The sequence below is a fragment of the Megalops cyprinoides genome, chromosome 13 (genome assembly GCF_013368585.1).
Source record: "Megalops cyprinoides isolate fMegCyp1 chromosome 13, fMegCyp1.pri, whole genome shotgun sequence".
Taxonomy (NCBI): domain Eukaryota; kingdom Metazoa; phylum Chordata; class Actinopteri; order Elopiformes; family Megalopidae; genus Megalops; species Megalops cyprinoides.
This window is the reverse complement of record NC_050595.1, coordinates 11,955,217-11,978,675: the sequence shown is the minus strand read 5'-3', so window position 1 is coordinate 11,978,675 and position 23,459 is coordinate 11,955,217. Positions and strand designations below refer to the sequence as shown.

The 23,459-nt window shown below is 46.5% G+C and overlaps 1 protein-coding gene across 9 annotated transcripts in view; it reads right to left on the bottom strand.

Annotated features, from left to right (window-relative positions):
- Positions 1 to 23,459, bottom strand: part of LOC118787886 (transcription factor SOX-6-like) — a 170,839-nt gene that overhangs the window by 8,667 nt on the left and 138,713 nt on the right. For all 9 annotated transcript variants that reach the window (XM_036543630.1, XM_036543628.1, XM_036543634.1 and 6 more), the window contains 4 exons: positions 17,355 to 17,504; positions 15,010 to 15,187; positions 13,040 to 13,227; positions 2,870 to 2,975 (listed from right to left, as the gene is read on the bottom strand). In XM_036543630.1, coding sequence (XP_036399523.1) covers positions 2,870 to 2,975; positions 13,040 to 13,227; positions 15,010 to 15,187; positions 17,355 to 17,504 — 622 coding nt within the window. The remainder of the gene's footprint in view (positions 1 to 2,869; positions 2,976 to 13,039; positions 13,228 to 15,009; positions 15,188 to 17,354; positions 17,505 to 23,459) is intronic.

The window sequence follows — 23,459 nt, the reverse complement described above, 5'->3', positions numbered from 1 at the left end:
ATTTGCAAACAACTGAAAATAAACATTTTATCCTTTTTCAAGGGAGAAAATATTTTTTTCTCCTTTAAATTCTATTGGTTTAAAATGTGAACAGTAATGTGATCAGACCCCTGTTGCAAGAATGTTTGACCACTCATTTCGCAAAGTCACTGGAATAAATACAGAAACATTTTTAATATTCCTAAATGGCTGTCATAAAAGATGCAATATCTTATCCTTCTTAATATAACGTTATTTGCTTTTATGTAATATTCTTCAAAGTGTCTCTTCCAGGGAGCAGCCTCAAGCTAAACAGAACAGAAAATTCCCATGGCTTGTGCTGAGAGAAAAACTGAACTTCTCATCATAATCATCTCATAACAACTCAATGACAACACTGAGCTACCGCAGAAATATAATAAAAAAATACCCAGAAAGTCCCTCTTTATGGGTCTGCCCATATGGAGTCAATTGGCCATTAATAGCTTATCGATCCCCTCCCCTTTTAATTTGGCTGATATTGTCCCAAACTGCGCTTGGATTAGCCCTGTTTCCTGCCCGCCGTCTCTCAACGCCCCTTTTGTTCTGGCAGGGCCACGTCTGACGGGGGCAGTTTTTAAAACGAGCGCATGAGTGGAGCACAACTTATAAACTGCCATATGTGAATGAACAAAGGGCCCATGCTAAAGCCTTTTGTGGTATTTGTTAATGTTTTTCGTCTGAGCTTAAAAAGAGCTAATGACTTTGCGGTGAGCTGATGCATGCGGCCCGCGGCTTTGCGAAATGAGGGAAATTCTATCTAGCTCCAATTCCTGCTTCTCTTTTCCAAGGTCCCTCGTTAGAACTTTGGCAGCTGTTAATTTGGTTGCTGCATGCACTACAAATATTAGTTTAAGCAACCTAAAGCTTTCAGAGGAGCTACAGTGACGACCGGGTATTGCTTTACTCCTGGTCCACACACAATGCTGCGTTTCTTTTCTGCCCGCCAGATCTCACCGACTAGATTCCATGTAGCAGAGATACGCTCTTCAGTAACTTTCCTCTCACTGAAAAGCAGTAAAATGTCTCTGCTCTGAGCGCCAGGCACCTCGTTTTTAATTGTTAGCTGTTTGCTTACTGAGGCGCTTTGTAGGCATCTGAGCTTTAAACATGGACAAAAAATCTTCAAAACCAGCAATTAACTCACAACCTGCGTATACACGACAGTGCTAAAAATACAGAGGAAGCACTCCCATTTTCATTTTATTATGGGTATTGTCTGCTCCTGTTTAGCTAATTTCATCTGGATCATTTCTTCTGATTTCTCATCCACAGCATTTTACGATGTTCTGCTCTTCAAGGAAGAAAAGTGAATTTCCCTCTGAATGGTTCATCTGAAGGGCTTCCCAGCTAAGTTCAGAATGAACACTACCGCTTGTGTTTTCAGATGTGTAAACACGTTTTGGTCGCTGAAGGAAAATTTCTAATGTGGCCACACCACCATAAGACGTTCACATAATTCATCTTTGTTTTGCTGGCTGCGCTGGTGATAGGAACAGATGTATTTGTGGAGAGATTAAATGGTGACAGTACTGGTGAGCTCTGCGCGTTGCCGTGGCGCCTGTCTGTGCTTCCTTGCCCAAGAGCCATTTGCGCCGCCATCTCCGCGCCTGTTCCTAGCACATGGCCTGCTGGGAAATTGCCGCAGCGATCTGCTGGTCTTGACTTCACAAGACCCACAAGGAGAGCTCCCCCTGAGTGGTGGTGGTGGTGGTGGTGGTGGGGGGTGGGGGGTTCACTGTGTGGAACCAATACTTCTGTGGAGCACAAATGAATGCACATCCAGCCCAGCCTAGCTATTAGTATCAAGAGACTACATTTCTGTTTGTGGATCAAACCAGCTAAGATGAATCTATTTAAATTTGGATTACCTGCAAACAAGCGGGTTTGTGGCAGTCAGATGTGTTACTATTCCAGCTGGATAAACAGAAACTTCTTATTGTGATCCTATTTGCACTGTATTTTTTTTCTTTTTTTTGGCATGAATTGTTCTAAAAACAAACAGCGATCCATCAACGCTGAGGGCTCACGTTCTCTCGAGAAAACCTGAATGGCTCCATCTCCACACGGCTGTGACTATTTAAAGGCGGCGCGAACCGTTCCTCTCTGCTTCAGGCCCGAAGTGCCATGGAAACTGCGACAAATATTTATGTCGGACAAACATTGGCGCTCGGCGGCGTTCTTCCCTGTTGTTTGTGCAGGGCCACAAAGGGAGATGACGCTTTGTCACGCGAGTGCTACCAGAATTTACACCTCCGCGCCAGGGACCTGGACCAGGCTGAATCCCTATCTGGGCCAGACTTGGAAAAGGGCCATTTTTGTCCGAGAGGCCCTCTCCCCTTACACACCTACCTGTGAAACCCAGGGTGAGCCTGGCCGCCTTTGTGCGGCAAAAACACACACGGCATAGGGCACCGGGTCTTGCGCCAGACCTCTCACCTCACGCTCCCACACTCTGACACTGTATAAGAAGGAATCTCCATTCCTCCTGAACTTGACTTACACAAGCTCACGCTACCGCTTTTCCAGGGAATTTTTACACATGATAATCAAAGTGCACGTGTAAACATGCATGAATCTGTGTGACCGGTGCAAAGATAGTTTCTTTTGAAATTAAATTACATTTTTACAATGAATCAGAATAGATCTTTACAATGATCTGGAAGTAGCCTTAGGGCTGTTTGTGGCATATTCGGTCCATAGTATTTGATTGTTGTTAAAGGAAAAAAAAGCAGAAAGTGGTGTCAGACTGGACGATGGAGAAAAAAATGAAAGGAGGAGTTGAAGGAAGAAGAGGACGAAGAAGATGAGGAAAAGGGTGAAAATAGAAACTATAAGCAGGTAGTCTTACCATCCATATCCTCAGGCCTGGTGAGGTCGATGACCCTGTGACCCATCTTCCCGTCCTCGGCCAGCTTCCCCAGGTGGTGGCCCAGGCTCTCGAAATGCACCCTTTCCTGAAGGACAGAAAGGAGATACACTTTACCCAGAGCATTAGGTCTTTAAAATTCGGTCACTGTTCATTTTTATTTTTCCCAACAATTTCAAATAAGTTCCACAATTCACAGGAATGACTAACCGGCCTTTGAACATTTGAAGTAAAGATATTCAGGGGAAATACATGGGTCGCTAAGCAAACAGCCAAGTGGATAAGGGATGGGGAAAAGGCATCCGAGAGGATCCTAAACATATGCTGGGGACCTCCTGTGCCTGTAATCTCAGCGCGCTCAAAGCTTGGCAGTTATCATTTATTCAGTGCTCATGCTTTAAAGAACACACCGTGTTTTCCCTTTTGTCACGTCGCTTTATGCTCGCATTAAACTTGGCATCGTGTTGTACTTGTCGCACAATGAAACCCTGTCATTCACCGCTCCCCGACAATATTAAATGTCATGTCCGTGTGCATTTACAGAATAAAATAACAGCTTTCGGGGGGCTCTGAATAGTTGCTGCACATTACACTTAATGTATTATGCAGAGCCAGAGTGCTGAGAGAGGCTTGCTCCATTGTTAAATGACCTAGTTCTGTAGTGAATGCACAGGGCATTAGAGGAGAGCTGTCTTCTCCTTTAAAGACTGAAGTGGGGACGGACACTTTGACTCCGCATGATACAAATAATCTCTTCCCCTCGCACTGGGCCCGGAGACACTAAAAGCTGGCATGCTGCCGCGATTCAGGGACAGCGTTTGTTTTACTCCCAGGGTAAGAATTCAATCTCTGCCAAAGGTGCGCTGGCTTTTTTTTTTCCCCTCCTCCTCATCCCCCCCTCCCCTCAGTTTTTCAGAGAATGCCCACGCCAATGCTCAGGTGTGGTTCCTCACACAATGCTAACAGCTCCCCTGCCACAAACGCAGACACCGACACCGACGCGCACATTAATCTTTCAGTGCTCTTGTTTGTTTCGCTGGTGTTAACATGGGTTTCGACTGGGGAGGTTTAGTGCTGGATATTACACCTCTCCTCTGCTGTAGCCCCACGGTAAAGATGTTTACAGATGCTGAGGACCTCATTGGTCAGCTGTAAATGAAGTCAACGGCCCAATGGTTTCATCAGTCACCAGTCACCAGATTTTGATTTGTTACTTACACTGAAAAATAACCTGAATAACTCAGACCTCAAATGTTTTTACACAGAGAGATAAAATAAACATCAAACAATGAGTTCTGGGTTTTTTAAAAACTATTTTCTTCTTAAGGGTCATCAGTCAAGTTATTCTCTTATTCCCCCCAAACAAATATATACAAATATAGACAACTATAAAGGCCCTTAAAACAAAGGAAAAAGTCAAAATCAAGACACCATTGAATTCTGTCTTCAAATCTTTCTCAGAGCTCGTACTCTCCCCCTCTTATTTCCTTAATGCAGAGCCATTACTCAAAAGAAGAGACAGCCAAAGACACACAGAGAAAAGTACCGCAATTTACCATCACGCCTGGAGGAACAATAATTATTTATGGCCATCTGAGTGATTCTGATGTACAATTAACCAGTACCTGCTTATGGCATGTCATTAAGGGTTGCCTATCTGAATGCGCTTTGCTTATTTAAGTGTTTTCTAATTATGATATACGCGGCGGCCCCGCTGGGTCAGAGCCGCCACGCGAGCATAAGATGGAGTGGCTTGTGTTTTCGGAGTAAGCCCCCCCCCCGGCGTGAAATGTTCCGCGCCGCCGTATTCATCACGGGGGCCAGATTATTGCGGTTAACGAGAGAGCCGCACGGCCTGGTGACACGTAGACGGATGTGTGATTATCCGGATGGGCGTCTGGATCGCCCCCCCACCCCCACCCCCCTGGCGATTCTCCCGACGCTCCAGAGGGATGTCTCTTCACGGAGGATAACTTCGTAATAAATTAGCTAGCTCAACCCCCCCCACACACCACGTTGACCCGCCACGATCAATCAGCGCCTTTTATAAGCTCATGATAATTAAGAACTGTGTTTGGCTGAGGGGAACTGGAACAAGTGCCACCGGTTAATGTGTTTAATTACTAACCACTCCTGTGTTAAACTTCTCCCGTCGCCACTAGAAGTAACAAATAGGTCAGAGAACATCCTTGCAGTTCCCAGCTGAGACCAAAAATCCTGCAAAGTGAGTTAAAGAAATGAAGTGTCCCATGCAATAACCGAACAAAACTTTTTTTTTTTGAATTGTTCATCTTAAAAAGGAACAATCTGGTCATTAATGAACCATGCAAATTTACATTTCTGGCAATTCTAATTCAAATACGTACATAAATCACATTCATTTAATGTTTTCGAGCATTTGACAGTAGGTTGGTAACAAAACTGATCTAAATAGGTGCAACTTTGCTTGCAAAGAATAAAACAAATAAACAAAACACACACACACACACACACACACACACACACACACACACACACACACACACACACACACACATACATTCTAGTCCTTCATCAAAGTTCAAAGTTGTTGTTTGCATTGTGATGATAAATGTACACAGAGGGATATGCTGAAGATGCTAATCATCTTCTCAGCACTGCACAATGAATTTCCATTAAATTTTATATACTATGTTTTATATACTTATTGGTTATAACTTGTATAATTTATATCTGAGCATTGGAATTACACTTAACATTATGGAAGTCATTTATATGCATAACATCCAGAGTTTTTTTTTTTTTGGTGAGAGCTTGAAAATATTCCGTGAACAAATGTTACTTTATAACCTCGGCATCAAGTGCTGTGATAAATTAATGGCATTTTTATTATTTTATGGTGTCATTAAATTTTTACTGATCACTCTGCCACTGAGGAGCCATAAAGGACACGCGGCGCAGAGGGACGATGGCCGCTCGGCCCGGGGAGAGATGCTTGCCGCCAGTTTTTTGGTAAATAGCGAGCCATAAATGATATTTATAATGTGCATTACAAGGCGTAGAGGCTCTTTGCCATCCGCTCCAGGAAGAGAGGAATAGAGAGAGCGAGGGAGAGGGAGAGGGAGAGAGAGAGGAGAAACCACAAGGGTAGAGAGGAGTGGCCGAGACAGGGGATGAGAGGTTGAGGGAAACCGACGGAGAGGGAAGGAAGCAGGGAGCAACAGAAAGACAATACGTAAGATGTAACGCTACACCGGGCACCCCTCCGCCCCTCAAATGGGTTCAACATGCAGCCTGCAATCCCGCATCTAAAATTATAGCAACACACTGTGTGCTCAAGTGGAAAAAGGTGGCCACAATAATCTGAGCCACTCTCCTCGTTTTTTTTTTTTTTTTTTCCCTGCCTCGGATTTGGTTACAAACGCATTTTGTTCGGTAGAGAATGGTTGCTGGGTGAAGTAATGCCATGGAGGCCAATGGCAGCGCTTTTGGAATTTATTAACTTTTCATCCGGAGCCAGGGAGAGCCGATGTCAGTGATTTAACGAAGGCTTTAATCACACGAGCCACAGAACATGTGCCTGGGGACTGCTGCTCGGCCCACAGGACATATTTTGGGCAGTGGGGGTAGGAAGGGCCCTGTGCATTGTGCTGCCGGCGGTTACTGGCGCGTTCCCCTTTTCTTTCATAAAAAAGCTTCTCAAAAAAAAAAAAATTTGAGTCGTTGGGCCGCTGTTGATCATGCTTAAGAGCCTCTACCGCACTCTCACCTTCTTATCAGAAAATTCATACGATGTTCCTTCCAGTGCTTTACCACACGCTCTGAATTACTGCTTCAGCAAAAGGAACGAAAGCTTTGGGGGAAAAATGATAAGCCGTGCAAGGCAGGTGAGAGCAGTAAGGAATGGGTACAGTGACTCTGGGCAGGCCAAGGTCAGAGAAGGACTTCTTCATCAGCGAACTGTAAGGACTACTAAACAGTAGCTAATGGGCAAACAGCTTAATGTTCTGATGAACTTGACTGCCTCGCACTCGGCCTGTTTGCTGTGTGCATGGGAGGTCTTGCAGTAGGTGCAGGGAGATGGTTTGGTGCTACTGTGTTACACTGGTAGACCAGAACAGAAAACAGACACCCCCGGGTTGAGAGCCCCCACCCCAGCTGTCAGACGTTATGATGAGGTCACGTGCGACCCAAGGGGTGGAGGTTGCGGGACACTGAGGTCCTGCCCGCTGGCTTCTGGGGTTTGTGCCGCGCCAAATATAGACAACCGCCGCACCTCAACGCAAAGTGTTACATCCATTTTCGCCCCCCATCTGCTTTTAATCCCGGCTGCAACCAATCGCAACGTTATTTATAATTTTGCAGCTTCCCAGTAGTTGGAGTTATGGAGCATTTAGCCTTAAACACATCCAGTTGTGCGGTAAGCTGTGGGTTCCTTTCATGCGGTCTAGGGAGCCTTATTCAAAAACAGGCTCCTCGTGTAACGTCAACAGCAAAGGCAACAGACACACTGATCTGAAATTAACTCTAACCTGCGGGGGTTGGCATAAGACTGTACCAAGACACCTGGATCTTATCCAACTCTTACACCTAGCTACCGTGGGCTACTGGTTTTATTTGTTTGGACTAAAGAGAATTTTCAGCATCTTAGTTCAATTAGGCAACCAGACCAACTGCAAACATGGGGAATACCAGTTCTGGGCATGCTGCCAACTTGGTAGCTATTTTTTTTTTTTGCTTTTAATGACATAGAATATGCTATGATCATACATTAACGGGGATAAAGCATGCAATGTATTCAGTTACATCCCATATTATTAATTTGGGAGAAACCATACCAAATTAGCCTCACTAAAGGGGACCTTTCCTCTCTCATTTCTAAACCGTCCCTTTCAGAGCCTTGCTGGGTGTGTGGCTTCATTTCCTTTTTTTTTTTTCTCGCGTGGGTTATATTGGCTTTTATCCTGTGTTGGGATAATTAACTTCCCGCTTTTCAGGAGCTTCCAACTCTAAATGAGGTTGAACTTTTCACCAAGTCCCTCCAGGAACAGTTAAGCTCGACTCCCATCTCCCCCTTCTGAATGAAGCGTTCCATTTACAGTAACAACAATCAACAATCTGCCCTGCCCATCAGTCCCAGCTGACCTGACTGAAACAGAAGGCTTCATTTGCCATTTCGGGGAGTTTTGTGTCCTGATTCTGCTGCATATCAATGAACCATTGTGACTGCTTTCTTCCCCTGCTCTTTGTTACGCACTCCTCAACTGCATGTCCAACTGCGCATGACTGGGGCTCTGGCCCAGGGGTCAGGGAAACTTTTCACTGGCTGCAGTGCTTTGGCAATTTGCCATTTCATGCCTGCAATCGCTGAAAAGTCATGAGTTAGCATGGCCAGTGACAGACTAGGGATACAAGCACAATATCTTAAGGCAAAACAGAGAAATAGATGGCACTGAATTAACCAAATACACACACACACACACTCTTGCACAGGCACACACACATGCACACACACTCATAGACATGCACACACCCACACAGAGACCAAAACTCCCAGAGACCAAAGCTATTTATATGTATTTGGCAAGAACAACTGGAGAAAGCATTAATGCAAGCAATACTCAACAATGCCACTTGCTGGCCGCAGCCGTCGTCTGTGAACGGGATATAATCAAATTTGGATGGCCGGTCCCAATGTATGCCAGGACTTACGCTACGGCCAAAAAGCCGAGGTTGGCAATTTCCAAGACAGCAGTCGAAAAGGAGCAGAAAATTGCTTCCAGGGCTGCGGACCAGACAAGATTATCCTCCGGCTCATTGTGAGCGCTGGCCTGAATGGGGCCCTTGTGAACGCAGAGCGAGAGGCGCATATTGCCTCAGAGCTGTGGGGCTGTGAATCGCCACCGCCTGGGCTGCCATCGAGGGCCTGTTTGAATATGCTCAGGGCCTCGGCTGCAGAGCGCCAGATAGGCGAATATTACTTTCGTCCATTGCAGGGAGGGGAAGGACGGGGAGGGGAGGGGAGTGGAAGGGAGGGGTGGGGCGGGTCAATAGGGTCATACTCTAGCCTCTTACCTTTTGATCCTGATTTCGGGAGGCAGTGGAGGCGCAGTTGACAGCCTAGCTCTGGCCAATCACTCCTGTCTACCATTAGTATCGATGGCAATATCAGATCCTACCATCGTCTGAAAATGTGTTTAATGTCCTTACCTCGCCACTAAGACTGATCCATATGGCTGGCTTTATTCTGGGATCATAGTGTTCACCAGGCACAAAGTACTCTGTTACAAAGGGGCATCTCCAGACAGAGAAGGACTTAGACCTCCCAGAGACAAGGGGGTACTCATCCTGTATGTTAGCCCTTTATGCAGGACTGTTGATCAGTACATTCATCTGCTCCACTAACAATACGGCAGTATGAAAGTGTTATAAGATCTCGTACTGTAGCTGTTAGCACAGCAAGTCGTCCCCCTGCAAGAACATCTGCTTAGCAAATAAATAATGGAATACAGCCATTTTTCTGTACAGACAATAATACCTTTAAAATAAATATTTTAAAGTGGGAATTGTGATGGGTTGTAAAAGCTTTTCTTTTACTGTGGGGGAAAAGGGAAAAAAAGGACAAACTAAAACAACAAGGAAACATGCTGTGATAGTTGTAACGCATTAATATTTTACACATTCACCTTAAGGACAGGCCCGCTTAATGCAAAACTCTTTTCCACCCAAGTGGGAGAGAGGGAGGGAATGAGAGAGAGAGAGAGAGAGAGAGAGAGAGAGAGAGAGAGAGAGAGAGAGAGAGAAAGAGGAGAGACAGAGAGGCCCACAAAGAACGACGGCGGCAGCGGCTGGAATGCACGATTTCCCATTGTGCTCAGCAGCCACACTTTGTATTAAAAGATGAATTGATCCATCTGTAAGCAGCACTTAGCCCCACTCTCCGGCTCAGGTCGTTACACTGGGATAAATCAATATTTAATATCCCCTCCAACAGGCCCAGTAGATGATTTTAACCTCTCCTTAATCCCATTTATGTTACCTTTCCAGAACCTTCATGTAAGCTTTCACAGTGATAAACTTTCGAACAGCCGACTGGGAGGGAGCTATTAAGGAACGCATAGTATTTATGTCAGGTGAGGCGCTCCTCTGAAATATTAATATTCTGAAACTGACCAAAGTGAAAGCTTTTATCTGGGACATTCAGACCTCTCTCGCTGCCGGGACGCATCGGGGGTCGTTTGAGCCTGGTGCTTCCAGATTGCCGTGCAGGCATTTTCACCCCTGGCTGCTTCCTGTTCCTCGCCGCTCTGTCCTGTCCAGCCGAACCCGCCTCTTTCACCTTGGTCCGCAATGACTGCAATGGTGACTGGTGGTGAACGCCATAACAAAGCTGCTGTCAACCTTGCATGGTCTCGTTAATTAATTACTTTGGAAAAGGTACCGAGATGTAATCGCCACCAGCGCAACCGTCTTGAATAATAACTCTCGTGAGTTTATTTTCATGTTAGCTCGGCGCACTTTTTCTGCATACTTGGCTGCAGCGTTTGTGAATGGGCCACACGCTCCCTTTTGGTTACATTGTGTCAAAGCTGAGAAAGTGGGACTTTGGAAGCTCCTTCCAGTTCTTAAAGTTGTTGGATTCAGAGAAGCATCACGCTCAGCATGAGGTGCATCTGTGCGATTCAACGTTCCACCTCGGGGAGGACGTCTCGTGCAGCGCAACCCTTCCAATCCACTGATCCCGGATCAGCGCTCTGATTAGGAATGTTCAAATGAAGCCGGATGCCTCTGGCTGAGAGCAGAAAATTCTATCCTCCCATTTGGGAGCACGTTAAAATCAAGTAGCTGTTGAGACGGTGGCGTCTGACTTTTCTGAAAGAGATTTGCGTGCTCAAGTCTCGCGTGGCGAAGTTATAACCCAAACATGCCACTCAGGTTTCCAGATTGACAAGGCCACCGATTGTTATTTGTTGTTCTCCGTCAGTCCTGTCGGCAGTACAATCTCACAGCCCTATCTTTAGAGACCGTGCCCTTGCCAACTCCCCCTTTAGCAGAGGCCACTCTAAAAACACAGTCTTTAAGCCTTTTCACCTCTACGCTCTCCATGTGAATACACAGACTGTGCTGTTAGTATAGAGAGGAAAAACAACAGACAGACTCGTGAGTCAACTCCACGTAGCCCTCGTCCCGACTGGATGGTTAAACATTGGCAGAAAAGCCAATGCGTATGGGTGAATTGAGACAAAACCCAGCTAAACAAAAGAGGCTAAGCCCTCGGTAATAACAATGTAAACCTAGGTGTGTATCACCTGTTGAAAACACTCCTTTCCAGGTATTATTCAAACTGTGAATTCGTGTCATGGGGCCACATATCCCTTTGTGCGAAGCTGACCTTAGACCCACCCAAGGATAAGGGGGGGGGGGGGGGGGTACAATCAATCACCCTCACAGACACAGCGAGCGGGTGGAGCAGTGTGTGTGTTTGTGGGGTGGGGGTGTTAGTGGAACTTCAGCCCCCTTTGTCCACCCTGTCCAGACCCACAAATCCTTTCCTAAAAGACATGAGTAGACTATAACCCTTCATTATCAAAGCACTCTACTTCGAGAAAGAACTTAAAGTAAGGACAAGGACGTGGCAGACAGCTTGCGGTAACGGTGCCAACCAACAAAAACAACCAGGAACACTTTACAGGGACAATTATTATCCAAAGTAATAAATTCCAAATGAATGTTTTACTACTGGCCTGTACCTAGAAAACAAACTATAGCAGTGACTGGCTTATTCGTATGAAGTCGGAATAAACGGCCCAGTATCTCAAAATGGTATCTTGAACATAGTTTATTTACCCGAGATGCTCCCTGTTTTGAGATACAGACGAGGGCACATTTTTTTAAGTCAACATTACCCCTAATTTGAAATTAATTAATGAATTCTAAAAAGGAAATTAAAATAGATGTTCATAGACTTGTTTTTCCATATACATTGACCTACTTGAGTCTGCTGGTTGAAAGTGTCAGGTGCTGAAATATTAATGGATTTTTGCTCCCAATTCCTGCCGTCTCCTCACGGCCAACTGGCAATATGGCATCAATCACTTGGAGGAGGGTGTTTTTTTTCACTCCTTGATTGACTCATCGATTGAAGATATTTTTAAAGAGAATCCCTGGGAGCACAAGTGCTCCCGGTACAAAGCGGGCCCTGTCCCACGCCGGGGCTGGAGAAGGCACAGGGCTGCTTTAATTGGGCAGAGACATCACAGCTAGGCCCGCGCAGGGCAGTGCAGGGCCCACGCCACACCAGCACCAACCCCACCGTCTCCTCTGCCAACGCTCATCAAAATAACCATCCTGGACCACGAGAAAAGGCCACTTTTCAAAAACTCTCTGCTCCTTTTTTTTACATTGTAGGAAAGCAGGTTGATGGTTGATGATTATCTTTTTTTCTTGTCACTCTTCATGCAATTAATAACTAGATATTAATAAGCTGGTATGCCAGTTTAGTGAAAGTTTGTGCGTGTGTTGTGCATGCTTGTATGCATGTGTGTGTGGTTTTTGTATATGTGTGTGTGTCTATGTGTGTGTCTGTGTGTCTTTGTGTCTGTGTGTATACATGCCTGTGGTTGAGACAGAGAAAATGGTGAGTGCATGTGATCTGTCACAGAATGGTGTTTGTGTGTCTGTATGTGTTGTGTTACAGAAAGGTCTGTGTGAGTATATGAGGTGTGAGTGGCTTCATAACTGAGGAGTGATCAGAGTGTGAGATACTAGAGCAGCTCTCTGAGTGAGGGGAGAGCACTGTGTGAGAGGCTTCAGGTGATGGTTAGAGACTAAAGAAGCTCTTTTAAAGAGGGGACAGTAGTGTGTGAGAGACTAAAGTGGGGTGTAAAGGATTAAAGAAGCTCTCTGAGTGAAGACAGAGCAGTGTGTGTGAGGGTTCAGTGGAGAAAGAAGGACTAAAGCAGCTCTCTGAATGAGGAGAGAACAATGTGTAAGAGACTAAACTTGGCTGTGAGGGATTAAAGCAGCTCTCTGTATGAGGAGAGAACAATGTGTAAGAGACTAAACTTGGCTGTGAGAGAGCAGCTCTCTGTATGAGGGGAGAGCAGTGTGTGAGAGGCTTCAGAGGACAACGAGAGACTAAAGCAGCCCTCTGAATGCGGAGCATTCTCCCACCTTGTCAGCCCTGCAGTTGTTGAGGCCCATGCCAGTGAGGGCGGACAGCTTGGCGTCCATGCCCTGCTGGTGGTGCTGAAGCTGTTCTCTCTGGATCTGCTCCCTCATCTTCCGTGCCTCCTGGATGGCCTTCATCACTGCGTCCTGGTCTCCAAACAGCGCCGTGGAGTTCAGACTGGACAAGATATCTGTGAGTGATGACAGAAAATGTCAGTCAGGGTGTACAGAAACCATATGACACTATCCCCTTCGGTTCAAAAAAAAGTTATTTGTCAACTTAATAAATGCAAATGTTACTTTTTCCAACAATTTTTAGTTTTCATGAACTTACCAAACTGCGTTTGCAAAGAAAAGCAAAACACTTTCACTTCATTCAGATTCAAATTTAAGGACAAATATTGATTGAGTCCTAGGGTAAGTCAGCAACACCTCCTACATTTTAGTTCAGTGTCAAGCCCAATGCCTCAGACTTACATAGGGGTGACAAAGGCCTTTGATGGAAACATTACCCCTTACTATCCACTCACCTTGTTCTGACAAAATATATCCTTCAAATAGTCATCTCTGTTCTCTTGATATGAGTTATGAATCATTTTGGACAGCTTAATCATGGTCTTACATTTTATTTTTACTGCTCAGTATGTATGTACAGTATTACAGTTGCTTAGTAGACACTTTTATCCAAGGAGACTTACATATTTAAAAATTTTTACATGTTATCTATTTAAACAGCAGGATATTTACTGAGGCAATTCAGGCTAAGCATATTACCCAAGGGTATAACAGCAGTGGCCCTCCTGGGGACTGAATCGGCAAACTTTGGGTTACAAGCCCTGCTCCCTGCCACAACATTACATTGCTGCCCCGTGTATTTGTGTGTGTTTGTATGACCGAGAGCACTTGCGTGCCTGTGTTTTTTTTTTTTTTTTTTTTTAGAAAATGAGGCAGCAATCTAGCTGTCGCCTTCCTTGTCTAATTAGCTGATCAAAGTGAGGTGAGGCTGGGTGGCAGTTAAAAACACAGAGCTGGAACGAAAACAAACATGGCGACCATGTTCAAAGACACCCAGCCAGGAACGGTGAGGGGAAATGCAAGCGCAATGGAGACTGACTAAACTGCAGCGGCATAATGAGAGGTTTTGGATTGCATTTAATAACAGATAGCAGAAGCTTGAATAAAAAGGCTTATAAAGAGACAGTGATATGCGGATGCTCTTAAAAATAAATCATCTGTTTCTGCACCCATAGTTTTCTTTTTTGCTTTCAGAGATTAAGTACAGGGGCTTGACAAAGATGAACAGTTGCATTTGTATCAACAAACATAGTAATTTGGAATACATGTATTTCATGCCTGTTTCATTATGATAGATAACGACCACCATGAAGTGGCACAAGGCTTGGTGAAGCTGTAAGCTGTTAGCCAAATGACTATCAAGCCTTTACAAATTGCCCTTTTGTTTAGTGAAACTGAAGAGAACTAGAACATGATAGCAGAAACAAAAAATATGGATTAAGAATGCAGCTCTGATAAACAGGCTTTTGTCTGCCACATGCTGTTAGTTTAAAGCAGAAATAGCAGGGGGCAGGCAAGTTCCACAAAAACACCATGTCAAAACGGAAATTCTGAGACTGATTTGAAAACTCCTGTTTGAGTTGAAAGGTTTCACTGTGTTGGTTCAATTGAATAATCAAGTTACCTGTGCGTGCATGTGCGTGAGTGTGTTTGTATATACTGTATGTGTGTGTGTGTGTGTGAGACTGTGCGTGTGTGTGAGCATGCACACTCACGTGTGTGTGTGTGTGTGTCTGAGTGTATGTGTACATATGTACGTGAGACTATGTGTGTGTGAGTGTGCACGCCAACGTATGTGTGTGACACTACATGTGTGTGAGTGTGCATGTGCGTGTGCGTGTGCGTGTGTGTGTGTGTGTGTGTCTGCGTGTGTGTGTGTGTCTGCGTGTGTCTCTTACCCAGAGAGGAGCCCCGTCCCAGGCCGCTCCCAATGGGGCTGGGGATGCCGCTCTTAGTCAAGCTGTTGGGGCTGGTCTTGCTGCCAGAGAACAGGCTGTGTGTGGGAGAGGTGGGGGACTTGACCGGCTCGGCCGTCTTGGGCCGGGAGGAAAGGTTGAGAGGCTGTGTTCCCTCGTCCTGAAAGAAATCGGGGAGAGGAGAATATGAATGAAGGCATGATTATCATATAGCTAGCCCCCTGGTAGAACACTCTCAGCCTCTCCCACTTTAGACAATGCTGTCTGTAGATAGCACAGAGCTGACTAATTACACAACTCCTCCAAGACTGTTGCTCCTCTTTCATCCACTGGCGCTGTGCCATCAGGCATATCCTCACAGTCACTGCCCACCTTTGTTTAGACTAATTAAAACAGGCACTCCCTCTCAGTACAACTTCATTTGCGCTCATCTGTTTCCGACACTACTTGTTACTGGTTTGATGACAAATATTTTTCGACAAACAACTCATCAAACAAAGCCAATTAAACATGTTACTAAACAAAGGATTAAGGTTTTTATTTACATAAAATATTGACAATTCAGAGTATGATTCTCTGACAATCCCATCTGCACACATAGCTGCTGCACTTCCCAAATAACACTGGATTTTTTACACTGGATATGTTAAAAAAAAGATCCTGTGTTTGGAAAGGCAAACGTGTAGCAGAGAAGAGAACATCTAAAGAAATTCAAAGGGGGGGGCTCAATGGTAGCACCTTTTTATTTCAGCAGGGTTGGAGAAAGCCTGTTTAGCTGGCCAACCGGAGGGGGATGTCAATTTGCGGAGTGATTCCAAGCGGAATCGAGGGTCAAAGAAGGGGAGAGCCGTGTGAGGAGGGCTTCTGCTTGACTGGTTTGTTGCTGATCATCAGAGCTGGGCGCGGCTCAAAGCAGTAAGGCATTACTGAGACTGATGGGACGTGAGAGGTGATGTCCCCCCGGCGGGACCGTCCTCGGGGCACCTCACAGGGGAGAAGCACCGTTTATCAGGGGGCAACCCAGTGACCGTCCAGAGGATGTAACAAATATTCACCACTGGACGACGATGCTAGCGTGGGTCAGATTTGGCTTTGAGCATATTTTCCATTACAGTGTTTTTCACTGAGATTTCTGTACACGCTGTACTGGGTTTAACTCAATCTGTTTCAATGCTTAAGTGTTTCCTTGTGCCAAGCATATGGCCCGGCACAAATATCCTCCAAGTCTGGATATTGCAGAGGTAATTACTGTTTGTCATTCAATAAAGCTAAATGCGGACGTATAAAGCACTTACAGATGAGGTAGCCAATAGGACGCATGCATTTGCCAGCTTTTTTCATTCTTTACATTGGAAGTTCATGACCGTATAACATTTTGTTGAGGACTCCCACGTCAATTAAATAGCAACTGGAAAAAAATTAAGAGAGGCGTACCGAAATAGCCACAGAAGCAGCAGCAGGGATATTCATGTCAGAATCTAACAGTGCCCCTTTTCCAGCCAAAAGCTAATCAACATGGATGCAATTTAGAGATGTCCACCCAGAAGAGACACTATGATGTTGTCCTGTGGCCGTGCCCCCAAGGGCAGTGCTCTAGGGAGGTGGGAGGGGTGCCATGGCCGTCCTGAAGGTAGCTGGAGAGGACTCTTGTGCCGCACAGTCCTGTTTAAGGCCATGATTTATGTTCTCTCTCCACTGTGATATTCATTTAAATGGTTCCAAATGGACGCATGTTTTTGATTACAGTCTCACTGAATGATCTATACGCTCTTCGCTCTGAAGTGAAACATGGTGGATCTGTGCCACACAGTGGTCAGTGCCACTTGTCATTAAAGAAAAGAGGCAGCTGTTCATAAAAACATTCTCAATTTGATAATACATTCACTGAACCCCTCCAGCTTTATTGTTTTGTTTGTTATCGGGTGACACATAGTAGAGCGTCATAGTTATGATCAAAGCTTCCGTTACAAAAATTACCACCTGAGATCAATGCAAACCATAGAAACCGTATTCTAAGAGTAAAGGTCTCAGTTATGAAAACCTTCAAGACTGATGGCTTCTCAGGAGTTGACCAAGCAGTGGGACTTCCACTGGCTGACTGAAGCAGGACAGAGGATAAGACCAGGTCAAGTACTTCTCTACTGATGTACGGGAGGCGTGGCTTAGCACAACTCCAGTAAAATGTAGGAGGTGTTGCTTGACAACTCTTTAGTAAAGTGCAGGAGGCATGGCTTCACAACACTAACGTACAGCACAGGGCTGTGTCTTGACACCTGAGGTTGGTTCACACTTTGCCAGTAAAGTGCCAGTGGCGCGGCTTCACATACCTTGACTTGAGTGACGGGGCTAGAGGACCTCTTCTCGCTTTTGGGGCCGGTGGGTGAAATGGGTCCGGACGAATTGGGGGGCTGCGGGAGCGAGGGCACCTTGGCACCAGGAGAGACCTGCATGTTGGCCAGCTGGGCGGCATACAGCTGCTGTAAAGGGAAACCCAGACGGCGTTAGCATCCACGGCCGACCACCGCTCGAAGTGCTTCCTCCCGCACGACTCTCTCTTTTTCCACTCTGGCAGAGAGGCTCTATCAAAGATCCTAACTGTGTATTAAAGCACGAAAGGACCACATTGCTCTAACCACAAGGCGAAGGCTTTCGTACAAGTGGCTTGGATTGCCTCGTTACTCTGCCCCTCATCAGAGAACTTCTCCCAGACTGAACCCGCAGCTGCTGTTAGATCTCTCGCTGCTGGGGGTTCCTGAGGTTACCCCTCCGTAATGAGTAAAGACACAGTCACCTGAACTCTCCCTCTATGTTACACCACACAGTCAGGAAATCAAAGGCAGTTGGCTGGCCCTCACAGACCAGATTAAGCTTGAATGAGTGGGACCCGTCCGGAAAAAAGACAACTGACGTCATGATGCTTATTTTCCTTGGAATAAAGTCGGTAACTTGACTAACCTCTGGTAACTCATGATTCACTCAAAAATGTTGCTCAGATGACTGCCTAAAAACCAAACGCCAATCATTTATCCGCATGACAAAAGGCTTAGCTCCTTGGCTGATATTCATACCGTGGAGTCAATTACCTGGCATATGCTGAGTCTGTGTTGGATCTAGGTATGGACTTACTGTGCACCAGTGCACTGACACGGGGTATTCAGAGAATGGTAGCATAACTGTAGTAGCATAAATGTAGATTATGTAGTAGTTCTTCAATATCATCAACACATTATTTATTTCACAAATCTAAAAGCATGGAAATTGGTATGGAGATTAGGAAAATATGCCGCATGCCCAAATTTGCAATGTTACCAAATTGAGGCCAGGGCTATACAATTGTGGCAGGTAAACAACTGGAGGGTATAGGTCTACTGTTCCTTATATCTTTAAGGGATGGCACCGAAAGCTGCTAAATGATATTGAAAAACAGATCCAAAAACGCCTAAGCTGTCTCACCTTCTGTGAGGCTTTGTGCTCTTTGTGCAATGATTAGGTCTAGACAAGTGCCCCAGACTCTGAGAGAATAACAGTTTTGATACCCCTGCACCATAATATGCTAAATGAAGTTCTGCCTGGTGTAGTGTAAGTGCTGAAGTCAGGCAGAGTAGTGCTTTGTGCCTCACACCATCCTCTGGGATAGTGAAGCTCCCTCTGGCTGGTAACACTTCCTTCATCCTTAGGTGGCTATTGACTAGTGACCAGAAAAATGCTTCAATAGGCTTTTGTCTTGCTCAGCAAGCAACAGGGATCTAACAGAATGGGCAGCCTGTTTTTTAGATGTCCTGAGAGTAAAGGCTAAATTTGGCGTTTTCGTTCCTGTCGGGAGAGATACTGTACCACTATACGGAGACAGAAGGGCACACTCGGTGGAAACAGCATCAATTATATTTAATAACACAGAAGCAGCCAAACTAAACGTTTGATATGTTTCAAACAAGTTTTGTTTTTACCACATATTCTTTATGGTGCATTAGTCTGTGAGCTTTTTGACCGTGGTAATGTGCTTCTCTTTCTGGTAATCTTAAAGTTTAACGGCTTCCAGTAATTATGTCCTTGCAGTACAGCATTCCTTTCAAATGTATGTGTACAGCCTTCCTTCAAACCCGGACTCCTTCACTACTTTCAGACTTAAAGCCTCAGTTCATCAAATGATGTAACCTTACACTACACGGGAGGCCTGCGCCAGTGTAGCCACGCGAACTCATCCCACAACGTAAACACAAACATCTGCTACACAAATTTGACACAGACACACAAAGGGTTAGTTCTTCTTGGAGACTTGGCTTTAAGGGCTGCACATCAGCAATGGAAACGACTGGCTGATTAAGTTACCACGGTGATCACGCAGTTGTGGCCCTCTCATCCCACCCACCTCTGGTACCTTTTGTCAATTTTTTTTTTTCAATTCTAGCAGTTTTGATGATGTAAAGCCTATATCACAGACTGTGGTGTGTAATGAGGTTTTTGGTTATTAGAGGCTTTTCTGGGATGGGGAGAAACTGAAACTTTACAATATCCTTGCGTGAAAGAATGCCAGAGCACCCTGATGTTGCTCCTCGCTATGTGGGGAGCTATGGGCAGGATGTGAGTCCTATGCATTGGACAGATGTCTGTTATCAGTACTGCAGACAGGCAAAGAACCCTCACCCCTTCTGGAGAGAATTTTAGGGCTGAGTGTAATTGAGCTTCCCTCTAAATTAGAGATGGCAAGTCTTCCTCTTCTGAGACCTGATTACCGGGGCAAGTGTCCTCCCGAGGGGGCGCAGGAAGCGGGGCGCTACGCCAGGCCGGCCTCCGTAAACATCCTGCGCGGAGGCGGGATGCAGCGATGGCTCCGCAGACACGCGCGCCTCCTGCAATGTCACCTTGCAGCAAGTGTCGTGACCTTCTCCGCCGACGCCGCGGCAAGGCCACGAGAGCGCCGGTGGCCCCAGGGCCGGGAAGTGGCCGAGGTCACGGAGACGAACGGGCAGGAGGAAGGTTGGCTGCTCTGGGCAGTCTCGGGGCCGGACACATGTTCCAGTCTCGGATTGAAGGACATCTGCCCGCCTCTCAGAGGCTGCCCCCCCATGGGCCTCTCCCCTCACCCCGACCTCACGGCCTCCTGCTCCCTACCATCTTGCCGGGCTGCGGCGGCGGAACGTACCGGCGTTAATGAGGGTCAGGCTGAAAGTCAATGAGGAGAGAGGGCTGGAGCACAGGGATGCGCTGGCTCCGTGCCCCTGCGCTAAATGCAAAGTTACCGAGGAGCTATTTTCTATCCATCACTTTCTCAAGGCACCAGAGCCGCGTATTCACTAGGGGGACTGAGTGTGTTCAGATTCAGAGAAAAAAAAATCACAGCAAAGAACTGGAAACAGAAACTCATCTCTGACGCTCTCAAGCCAGTAAGCTCTCAGTGTGAGTGTGCTTGTGTGTTTCTGTTTAAATGATCTGACAAATATCAGTATTTGTCTTTGGCTTTTTTAACTGCAGGTTATTGTTTCACTACCCATTTGCCTGAAATAAATCATATGAGCAGGGAACAAAGTTTCCTTTCTTTCTTTTTTTTTTTGGGTGATTTGACTCAGCGAGAGTGCACCCCCACCCCCCTTCCCCTCTCCAGCTCTGCTGTGCTGGTGAGCACTGAGGTACTGCCCCTTGCGTCCCCTGGGGATGCTGCTATTTCTGCCATATCACAGAAACACGAACAAAAGACAGTCACAGAACAAAGCCGCTGCAATACTGAGAGACTCTCTACAGAAGCGCTGAGAGACATTCTCTCTCCACACACACGCGCGCGCACACACAAACACACACTCACACACATACGCATGTACGTGCAGACACACACGCACACACACATTGAGCTATTACCCCATGTAGCTGCTCACTGAAGGCAAAAGCCATACAAACCCTCTCTGACTCTCAGTTTGCCTCATTTCACTCACTATTCTGTGCGTGTGCGCGCGTGCGAGCGTGAGTGCGTGCGTGCGAGCAAGCGATCGTGCGCGAGGAGGAGGATGAGGGTCTGCTGGGGGCGTGATGCTGAGCTCCTTTCCTTGTATGGCTTCAGTGGGAGCCTTAGAGAAAAAAGCTTGATCCACCCCAGTGACTGAGGTAATACCTTTGTCCACTTGAGCATTAAATGACTCACTGAAATACAGCTTAGAGTGAGGGGGGGTGGGGGGTGGGAGATAAAGAGAGAAAAAGAGAGAGAGAGAGAGGCAGAGAAAGGGAGAGAGAGAGGGAAAGAGAGACTGGGGGGAAATGGTGTTTTTCAATTTGCTTGCCTCCCCTGCAGCCATGTGCCCCACCTTTCCTAACACCATCACACCATCCCTGCTTGCTGCCCCCTCTCCCTCGCCGCCCACCCCCTCCCTCCCTCTCTTTTTCCATCTGAGCGCTGAGTGGCTTGGGGAGCAGGGGTTGTGAGTGCTGGGTCTGGCCCAAGGTCAGCCTGTTAGCCTCTGGTAATTAAAAGGTACCCCTCTGAGGGCAGCAGAGGTTAAACGTGAGGGTTCGTGTTTCTGCCTGCGACAACATTATACCGAGATTACGCACTCAAGTGATGATGTCGGACATCTCAGCGCACTTCCAGAACAAGGTCAGAACATGTAACTGTATCAAAAACCATTAGTACTTCTTTATAAAAAAAACAAAAGGGTTGTACAGTAGAGGACTAAAAGAATTCTAAAAATAAATATGAAAATACCCAGAGCAAATTCAAATGAGACAATGATTTAGGAGAATTCAATGCACATTCATTAAATAATTTCAAAATAAATTGCTGTGGCCTACTTCTAATTATAATTGTAAACAATCATATAAACAATATGTTCTTTTTCCCAACAGATCGTTTTCTCTTTAATTTGGTCTGTTAAGCATATCAGTGTAAGATGGAGGAGGGGAGGGCATCATATGCATGGATAGCAGGCAGACTGAGGGGCATACAGAGAGAAAAGCCCCAGTCCTACATCGTGTTTGCTCTGGAAGACCGGGGGAACAGCTCTGTGACAGATGCTGGCAAAAGCAGTGGCAGATTTGGGGAGCGTATGGACAGCTTTAGAGCTTCCGGCCATCATGGAGTGTTCCTCTGATAGCCCAGATCACTCAGACAGCAGCAAACGAGACTGACTGACAGGACAGAGAGAACAGAAGTGATGAATTCATCTTTTTTTTTTGTTTGTTTGTGTGTTCTGGTCTTGGTGAGGTAGCCGTGCTCTGTATTAAGCGGCAGGGCGTCCGGGTGATCCTCGGCTCGGTGCGCTGGGGCGTAGATTACAGTGTTACCACCGCATGGCTGCACCCGCCACTTAAAAGGCAACACAGCGCTGGCCCCACTTGCCACAATGCCCGCGCGGGCCGGCTGCCTGGGGCGGGCCGGCTGACCCAGGCCAGCCCAGATGTTGGGAGGAGAGGCGAGCGTCTTGGTGCAGTGCGCCCATGCTTTCCAGTATGGCCCAACATCTGTCTTATCTGCTGGAGCCCCGGCTGATCTCCTCCCACACAAACACACACATGCACTTACGCACACACAGACACACACACACACACACACACGTACACAGACACACACATATGCACAAACACACACACACACACATACATACAGACACACATATATGCACACACACACACACACACACACACACCCTCACTAACATATACAGACACATACACACATGCATGTACACACACACACACACACGCATGCACACACACCAAACATATACTCACATCCCAATTACACACAGACATGCGCGCACACACACAGACACTCTTCTGCTCCTGCTCTATGCCAGTCAGCATGTTCCTGTGCAAAGGAACCAGCCTGGTCCTCGGATCCCTCTCTTCTCCCGCAGCTCATTCTCCAGCGTGTCGCACACAGCTGCACTCTAACATCAGGCCAGAGCTGCCACGCCCTCTCCCGCCACACACCTGAGCGCCTGTCTCCCCATCCCCCCATCCATCCACCTAACAAACCCTCCATCCAGCTGTCTGCTCGCATTGTCCATCTGTCTATCTCATTATCTCCTGCGCGCTGATTTAATGTAGCCGTGCCATGTTTGGCTCTCTCCTAGACTGACTCTCAGACACCTTGTTTCCCCTCCCCCCCCCCCCCTTTTCTCCTCCAGTCGCAGAAACATCTGTTCTCTCTCTCCAAACCCTGAGTCAAAGCGCTACACTTGTTGGTGACAGCGGAAAGCGCGGCCACTCCACACATCCGGAGGAGAGAGACGATTTGCATGCAAACAAAAGATCCAGTGATACAGCTGGAGGGCCTTCAGCGCCCCATCTTCACTACCACTCTTACTGGTTTTGTTTGTGAGAGTCTGCACGCTGGCGAAGCCCCGAGCGTGAGGCGCGCTCTTCATTTCGCCTGCGCTGCGCGGGCAAAAAGGAGCTTTACCATAAGCTCTGAGCGATGGCATTTCCAGAGTGATGGATGATAA